Source organism: Tiliqua scincoides, chromosome 15 (assembly GCF_035046505.1).
Source record: "Tiliqua scincoides isolate rTilSci1 chromosome 15, rTilSci1.hap2, whole genome shotgun sequence".
Lineage (NCBI taxonomy): Eukaryota > Metazoa > Chordata > Lepidosauria > Squamata > Scincidae > Tiliqua > Tiliqua scincoides.
Window position 1 is genome coordinate 2893307 of NC_089835.1, and position 9045 is coordinate 2902351.

At 51.5% G+C, this 9045-nt stretch overlaps 1 protein-coding gene across 1 annotated transcript; it reads right to left on the reverse strand.

Annotated features, from left to right (window-relative positions):
- Positions 1–2026: 2026 nt before the first annotated feature.
- LOC136635149 (peptidyl-prolyl cis-trans isomerase FKBP2-like) lies at positions 2027–6664 on the reverse strand. Its single transcript, XM_066610278.1, has 5 exons — positions 6487–6664; positions 3270–3382; positions 2773–2819; positions 2561–2596; positions 2027–2189 (listed from the first exon to the last, which is right to left on the reverse strand). Exons 1-5 carry the CDS (start codon positions 6652–6654, stop codon positions 2128–2130), a joined length of 426 nt encoding a protein of 141 aa, XP_066466375.1. The 5' UTR covers positions 6655–6664; the 3' UTR covers positions 2027–2127.
- Positions 6665–9045: the final 2381 nt, after the last annotated feature.

The window sequence follows — 9045 nt, forward strand, 5'->3', positions numbered from 1 at the left end:
CACCTTGAGTCCAAGTCACACAAACAGAAGGGGTCATCGGAAGAAACCCACAAGCTTCTGGATCTTATAGGATTCTTCATTGGGATGGATGGCAAGCAACAGAAGGGTTAGGGAGGGGAAGGGTCTGTTGTAGATTCCCCAGCAGCCTGCAGTTTGTAAATTCCCAGGGAGCCCAGCAGTCCTAACTGCGCTGCTCTAACCACTAAACCAAACTCCTCTTCCAAAGCTTTGGATGGAAACTAAGAATGTAAGGGCAACTTTCCTGTATTGGCCTAAGGGGCCATTCAGTTCAATATCCTGTCTGCCAGCGGCCAACCAGAGGCCCATGAAGGAACCATACCCTCCCCCCATCGTTTCCAGCAATGAGCATTCAAAGGTAGACTGCTGCTGAACTGGAGGTTCCACCATGGCTGATATGACTAGTGATCAGCCTCCTCTCCTCCACATATTCTACTCTAGTTCTTTAATAAAGGACACCTAAGCAAAGGGCCAACACAGCATCTGGTGGCAGTGAGTTCCGTAAGCATTACTGCACAAAGGATGAAAGGGGATGTCCTTCGTTCAGCCCTGCAGTGCCAGCTGCCCATGGTCTTAGCGTGACAAGGGAGGGTGGAAAACTGCTCTCTGTATCCACTTTCTCTGCAAAGTTCAGGACCTGTTGCCTAACCTTGAAAATGCCCGGCCCAGAGAGGTTCATTTTGGCCGCCACTCTTGGGGTCAAAGTCACTCCATCTCCCCCCCTCCTGTACTTGATTTCCAGGAGCTGCTGAAAGGGAGGTAAAGTTCAGGATCAGCAGAGGTTGTGTAACACATGCAGTTTTATAAACTCTCCTTCCTAGTCCAACTATGGGGCACTGGCATTTGGGGGGGGGGGAGTTTGCACGAAGCTTTCCGGAGCTGGTGGATGGGATTCTCCTACCTGCCACCTTTCCTCCTAGCTGTGCCTTAAATTGTGCACAGGAGCATGATGAAGAGAAAAGTTGGCAGCAAAGAGAACCCATGCAATTTTGCACACAGAAATTCAGGCTGCAAAATGCTTCTCAGTAGGGTAAGAGCAGCAGGGTGTCTGGTGCTCCAACAGTGCTCCTGTTTACTAGGAACAGTTCTGAGTTTTGGGTCCATGCCTGGGAAAAGCCACCACCCTGATTTTGTCTCCTATTTTTTAACCTCTGATGCGCATGGATGCGCACCTTGTTTAAAAGTTGCGTGCATTGTGCTTTGGGGTTCCTCTTTTTCATAAGAACATAAGAACAGCGCCACTGGATCAGGCCATAGGCCCATCTAGTCCAGCTTCCTGTATCTCACAGCGGCCCACCAAATGCCCCGGGGAGCACACCAGATAACAAGACCTGCAAGGCCTCCTGGGAATTGTAGTTTAAGAACATAAGAACAGCCCCACTGGATCAGGCCATAGGCCCATCTAGTCCAGCTTCCTGTATCTCACAGCAGCCCACCAAATGCCCCAGGGAGCACACCAGATAACAAGACCTGCAAGGCCTCCTGGGAATTGTAGTTTAAGAACATAAGAACAGCCCCACTGGATCAGGCCATAGGCCCATCTAGTCCAGCTTCCTGTATCTCACAGCGGCCCACCAAATGCCCCAGGGAGCACACCAGATAACAAGAGACCTGCAAGGCTTCCTGGGAATTGTAGTTAAGAACATAAGAACAGCCCCACTGGATCAGGCCATAGGCCCATCTAGTCCAGCTTCCTGTATCTCACAGCGGCCCACCAAATGCCCCGGGGAGCACACCAGATAACAAGACCTGCAAGGCCTCCTGGGAATTGTAGTTTAAGAACATAAGAACAGCCCCACTGGATCAGGCCATAGGCCCATCTAGTCCAGCTTCCTGTATCTCACATCTCCCTCTTTCAGGCAAGAGGTCTTCCCCGGGGCTTCTGCATGCACAGCAGGGGCCTCACCCAATGAAGGCCAGGCCCAGACCTGGATCCAAGGAGCCCCACATCATCTCCATTCTTACCCACAGCAGACTTGCTCATAGATCACAGCAGAACTCTGGTCTGTGCTTTTATTTGGCCCACTCCATTCTCAACGTCAACACAGCCCTAGTAGTTCTGTGGTCCCCCTCCCTTGTGCATGCCCTCCTCCCCCTGTAGTGATGTCGCTACAGTTCCTGCTCCCGCTCGATCTGCAGCAGTTCCACTTCAAAAATTATCGTTGCTCCACCTGCAAAGGAATTTGGGGGGAGAGAAAGAGGTAGAAATTGAGAAGGGGAGATCCCAAGTGTGGAACTGGATGAGCTCCAAGTCCTGCCCATCCTGCTTCCGACTAGGGCATCAGGGATCCCTGGAAGTCAGACTGAACTGATCACTACTTTTTGGCTGCTCCCACACTCCTGGAAATTCAGAATACGAACAGGGAGGGGCAGATGAAGAATTACAAAAGTGATGTCAATGTTCCATTCGCTTAATATATCTGGCCGATCAAGGGAGGGGCATTCACACTACACCCTGTGTCTGCTATCTGGAAACCTCTAGATGAGGTGGGGGCTGACCCTGCTACAAGACAGAGAGAGAGAGAGAGAGAATCAGTCTCACCTGAAATTTTGGGCGGAACCCCTCGGTCCCCATAAGCTGTGAGCAGAGAGAACAGAAGTGAGGTCACCCCAGAGATCAACAGTGCTATGCAGGGGAGGAGAGGTCAGCCACAAACCCTCCCCTTCCACCCTGTGAGTCTGGCTTAGATGCAGTGAGCCTAAATATGGACTGCCCTCCCCTCAGCCAATCCAAGCAGTTTCTGAACTTCTCACCCAGCTCAGGAGGAATCACCAGCTTCCGCTTCTCACCCTCACACATCCTGGAAGGACCAGAGAGAGAGAGAATGAATGCACTTATTGACTGAATACAAATCCTTCCTGTCTGATTCAAGAGGGCTAGTGCCTTAGCTTTAACAAGCCAAGGTTTCTCAGGATTCCAAGGTGATAAGTGAGGCCTTCCAACATCCTCTGGAGAAAGGAGACCGAGGAGGCAGAATCTGCAGCACCTTGCTTTTGAACACCCTTTTCTTCAGGATGTTGCTTGCCTGCAGAGTCAGGCGTTCAGTCCATCTAAGCATTCCCTACACTGACTGGCAGACGTTCTCATCCTGAACTGGAGATGCTCTCCCAGAAGGAACCCAGCAACTGCTGAGTGCAAAGCACCACTGAGCTCCAGCCGCTCCCCTCTTCCGCCAGCTGCTTCCAACCCAGCAGTCCTGTGGAAGGAGTCACCACTCCCCACCCCACCTGATATCCCCACTCAGAGTTACCCCAGCAGGCCCTGATCCCAGCCTTTGATGACTTTGCCGGTCCCCAGGGTGAAGATAAACGGCTCATTGCGGGTCAGGCTACTGTCAAACTCTGTCCCGTCTTCCAGCTTTCCCTGTAGGGCAGAAGTGGGAAAGAGGAAGACAAATGGGCGACAGAAACAGTGGGTGCAGCCATGTCTTAAGCAGTGGAGCTCTAGTCACCCCCATCCTTGTCTATTCACAAATCACATAGGAGGTATGTCTATAAAATAACGAGACTGTGATTCCCCCTAGTAAACAAAGCAGTCAGAACCGGTTATAACTGCGTATATAGTAACCTTGAACGTGTCTGAACCTGCATGACAAGCAGCAACACTTTATGACGTTCCGTTGATTGCGAGTCGCCATTTAGTTTGGTTGTGTTTTCTGTAGAGTGCCGAAAAAAATGCTAAGTTTAAAAGTTGAACAACGTGTCAATTTGAAATTTTTAGTAAAATTGCACAAAACTCCAACAGAATTGGACGCAGATCCAAACCTGACAGCACTGTCAAGGCACACCCGTAGCTCTTTGGAAAACTGACCAGGCACATCGCATGGCCGGTGGGGGGCTCACATCCCCCAATGGCCCTGTGGGGCCCTGGCTCGAGGGAGACCCTCGTATTTGTGAGAGGCAACGGCGCGGCACTGGAAGTTCCATCTCCCAGAGCAACAACCAAGCAGAAAATGTGAGGGAATGGGGGTTGCGCTACCCAGGCCCTTCTCCACCAGCTGCCAGGGCTTTTTGGCTCCCAGCCAGTCTGGGTTCACGGGCAGGCTGGGTTCTGCTCCCTCCAGCTGCCTGACCCAGACTGCCTTCATCCTTGGCCCAGCTGGGCTTTATGCTCAAGACCAGCCCCTCCAGGCCCCGCCCCTTCCTCCATGGGAGGGTTAAAAGGCTGACTGGCCTCTCTCAGCTCCACCCCTTCCTACCTGAGATAGTTAAAAGGCTGCAGCCTGGTGTTCCTCCTCCCCTGGCTCTCCAGGCCAGTACTCCTCCTGCAGCTGGCCTCAGAGCCTGTTTCCTCCTTCCTTGAGCCCACCCCTTGCTCTGCAAGCCTGTTCCCTCCAGGTTTCCCCCAGGAGGATCCAGTCAGGCCCTGCTAATAAATAGCACTGCCCCAAACTCCCACGGCACACCTGCAGACCATTTGTGGCACACTAATGTGCTGCAACACACTGGTTGAGAATTATCCTGCCACCATTCTCCGCACTGCAGTCCGCTTTGGGTCAGTTTGAAGGAGCAGGACACCCAAGGGCAGGTTCACACGTTTATGTCCATCCAATGATGAGCTGCAGCAAACAGCACCCCTGCAGCGTCACGACAACCCACTCCAAGATCCTGCATCACCCACAAGTGAGCCACAAGATGTTCCCAGGGAACCCCCAAGCCAGGGATAAAGGCGTATCCCCCTTCCGCTGTTGCTCCCCAGCAATGAAACAACTGCAATGCATTGTGCTTGAGTTGAGTGTGGGGAGAAGTTCAAGAGGCACCCCTCACCTTGCAAAAACACCCCAACTACAGGGATATAGTTAATGGCAGAGAAAAATTAAAGGCAAGGCTCACACTGAATTGGCCTGTCTGCGGTCACCAAGCCATAAGAGTTAGGACAGACAAAAGAAAATATTTCTTTACTCAGCGCGTGGTTGGTCTGTGGAACTCCTTGCCACAGGATGTGGTGATGGCATCTGGCCTGGATGCCTTTAAAAGGGGATTAGACAAGTTTCTGGAGGAAAAATCCATTACGGGTTACAAGCCATGATGTGTATGTGCAACCTCATGATTTTAGAAATGGGCTATGTCAGATGCAAGGGAGAGCACCAGGATGCAGGTCTCTTGTTGTCTTGTGTGTTCCCTGAAGCATTTGGTGGGCTGCTGTGAGATACAGGAAGCTGGATGGGCCTATGGCCTGATCCAGTAGGGCTGTTCTTATGTTCTTATGATGCAATGGTTCAGGAGTTGGACTTAGGCCTCAAAGATCCAGGTTCAAATCTCCGCTCAGCCATGACACTTCCTGGGTGACTCTGGGTCAGTCAAAATCTAGCCTCACCTACCTCACAGGGTTGTTGTAAGGACAAAAAGAGAGGGTGAACTCCGTACAACACCCTGAGCTCTTTGGGGGAAGGGCAATATAAAAAAATAAAAAATAAAGAAATAAAATGTGCAGTTGCCAGGACTTTGCCCTTCCCCACTGACACAATATCATTCCGGTTCAACCCCATGTCTGCACTGCTGTGTTTGATGGAGCTGATTTACTTTACAGTTCCCAATGAAAACACGCCATTTAGAGACAAGCAATTAGTGACAACCAATCGTTGAACAGCAGGCCCAAACAAGTGCAAAAACTACAAAAAAAGGAGACAGCCAGAAAAACACAACAGACAAGAGGAGACAAGCAGAATGGGGGTGTTCTTGTTGCCTGTTGCATGTGTCTCCTGGCACTCAGGCCGACATAAGTGTGCAAAGGATCCCAAGTCCCAGCCTTAAACACCTGCTTTGCCTCCTTGCGAGATCCAGGACAACTCTCTGCTCTCTGTCAGGGTGAATCATCCAGGAACTGTGCTGGGCTGCAGGAGGGGTTGGAGGCCACTACAATGGCAGGGACATCTCTGCTGCAGAGAGCTCCAAATATGAAGCCAGAAGGAAAGGCCATAGCTTGCTCGCCTGCCACCTCAATGGTCAGCTACAGCCACTGCCCCCCCCCCAAGCTGCAACGCAAGGTGACTCTCCAGTTCCAAACTGGAGAGAAGCATAAGAACATAAGATCAGCCCCGCTGGATCAGGCCACAGGCCCATCTAGTCCAGCTTCCTGTATCTCACAGCGGCCCACCAAATGCCCGAGAGAGCACACCAGATAACAAGAGACCTGCATCCTGGTGCCCTCCCTTGCATCTGACATAGCCCATTTCTAAAATCAGGAGGTTGCACATACACATCATGGCTTGTAACACGTAATGGGTTTTTCCTCCAGAAACTTGTCCAATCCAGACTTCCTAGTGTTGCTTTTGCGATGAGCAGAACTGTGGAACTCCATGCCACATGAGAAGAGGCACACCGAAAAGGCAGAGGAATGAGCTGACTGGTCCAACCAGGTGTTGAGACACAAACCAGACCCACATCATTCCCCCCTCCCGGACCCAGAAGCCTCAGAGGAAACTCTCCCACAGCCTCCCAAATCTCGAGGTGTCCTGCCCCACTCACAGTGTAATGCATGTGGAGCACATCCCCCTTCCGGGACTTGAGAGAGCAGTTTTCCACCCGCTTCTTGACTCCAATCTGCAGCTTCTGCTTGCCTTCCGTGCTCCACACTGGCGAACAGAGAGTCCACAGGGCAAGGATGAACAGCGCCTTCCCCAGGTTCACCTGCATCTTGGAAGCCCCTGCAGACACAGATTGGTTAGCCGGGGACCACTCCTAGGCCGGACGCCCCCAACCAAGGAAAAGAAAGTTCCCAAATACACAGCCCCAATCTCTCCCCCCCATGAATGAACAAAGGAACAGAGGGCCCCCCGCCACCCATCACAGTTAAAACACAGCGTCCCTCTCAACACCCATGCAACAGAGCCCACCGAGATCTGGGTCTCTCCCTCGCTCTCTACCTTACGCACTCCAAGGCTGCTTTCACAAGAGATGTACCAAGCTGTCACTGCTTCACCACAGCAGAAGTTCAATGACAGCCCTCCAACCAGCACCCTACACATTTCCATGCCACACCCACCACCGAGCATGGAACCGCCACGCATGTCTGTGTGCATCAAGAGCAAGCCAATGAAGGAGAATGCCTCTGCTGGGTCCAACCAAAAAGCAGCACGACATGGAATAGCAGCCTTTCAAATCCAACAGGAGTCTTCAGCAGGTGAGATGGGAGTGGAAGAGGAGGCTCCCCCCACAGCCCGTCTTTTTGCCAACTCCAGCGAAGGGAGTGAGGAGGTGTTTCGGCAGGCTCAAACCAGTCTCTGCACAGCGCAGGATGGTTTTGAGGCAGACACAAGGGCTGCACAAGAAGCCAAAAACAACCACACTTTTTGGATCACTGCCTTAACTCATAAGATCCTTCAGAGGCAGAGATCGGGGGGGGGGGGGAAGAGAAGAGACAAACTGGACTTTCTATTCTCAACTTAAGAGATGAGTCTATCATAAGAACATAAGAACAGCCCCACTGGATCAGGCCAGAGGCCCATCTAGTCCAGCTTCCTGTATCTCACAGTGGCCCACCAAATGCCCCAGGGAGCACACCAGATAACAAGAGACCTGCATCCTGGTGCCCTCCCTTGTATCTGACATAGCTCATTTCTAAAATCAGGAGGTTGCACATACACATCATGGCTTGTAACGCGTAATGGATTTTTCCTCCAGAAACCTGTCCAATCCCCTTTTAAAGGTGTCCAGGCTAGACGCCATCACCACATCCTGTGGCAAGGAGTTCCACAGACCGACCACACGCTGAGTAAAGAAATATTTTCTTTTGTCTGTTCTAACTCTCCCAACACTCAATTTGAGTGGATGTCCCCTGGTTCTGGTGTTACGTGAGAGTGTAAAGAGCATCTCCCTATCCACTCTGTCCATCCCCTGCATAATTTTGTATGTCTCAATCATGTCCCCCCTCAGGCGTCTCTTTTCTAGGCTGAAGAGGCCCAAACGCCGTAGCCTTTCCTCATAAGGAAGGTGCCCCAGCTCTTCTTCCCCCAGGGCTTCGTCTCAGTGTGGGGACCTATCTTACCTCTTCGAGCATATGTCAACAATTGCGTGTGTGCGAACATTAATGCGCCATGCTGCCATTTTTGTGCCCGCTGCATCTGCCGAGGTATATTTGGAACCGTTGATAACAGATTGTGGTGGTGGTGGTTGTTTTTCAAATATGTATTTAAACAAAAGAACAAAAACAGCCTTAGGACTGCCAGTTTAGTGGAAAGAAACAGGCTGTGGCACAAAAAAAGTATAGAATAACCATACAATAACCTCCCCACCACCACCAGTGTGTAATGGAGAGAGGAAGTTAGGAAGTAACCTGGCTATGATAATATGAGCATGATGAGCATTAACCTCTTTTCAGGGGGAAAATGTTGGAAGGGACACCCCCCTTATATGTTTCTGTATCCCATCATGCAGTTGAAAGCACAGTAATGAGGCCAGGAACAAGCAGTTTGGCTCTTTCATGTGGCCCACTGAGATTGTCGCTTCAGGTTACCGATTGGTGGGGGGGGCACCTACTTTTGTCTGCCTACCTGCCCCTGCCACTTCTACTCCTTCCACTTCCGGGAACAGGAGAGGAAGTGTGGAGGTGAGGCGAGGACAGAGATGCTCTATGCCACCATTTCCCACTCCTCCATGCTTTATTTTCCACCCTGTTCTAATGTGCTTCCTCATCTTTAAGGATGGGGGTGTGTGATGCTCAAGGGGACTTGGTCCTACACCCAGCATCCACCTTCCTTCCCCCCCCCCCCTTGTTGGCAACCTTCAGTCTTAAAAGACTATGGTATCGTGCTCTGAAAGGTGGTTCTGGAACAGCGTCTAGTGTGGCTGAAAATGCCTATTTGGGAGTGACAATCCCTTCCACACTGGCAGCAAGTGCAGTCTGTCCCTGGTCTGTCTCCCTGGCTGTGGGCCTTCCTTCTTTGCCTCTTAGCCTCAGACTGTTGGCCAAGTGTCTCTTCAAACTGGGAAAGGCCATGCTGCACAGCCTGCCTCCAAGCGGGCCGCTCAGAGGCCAGGGTTTCCCACCTGTTGAGCTCCACTCCTAAGGCCTTCAGATCCCTCTTG

Coding starts and splice junctions, on each gene's coding strand:
- LOC136635149 (XM_066610278.1), bottom strand. CDS start 6,654: ATGCAGGTGAACCTGGGGAAGGCGCTGTTCATCCTTGCCCTGTGGACT. Junction 3,383..6,486: donor TGCTCCACATGCATTACACT/GTGAGTGGGGCA, acceptor TCTGCCCTACAG/GGAAAGCTGGAAGACGGGAC. Junction 2,820..3,269: donor TGGGATCAGGGCCTGCTGGG/GTAACTCTGAGT, acceptor TGGTCCTTCCAG/GATGTGTGAGGGTGAGAAGC.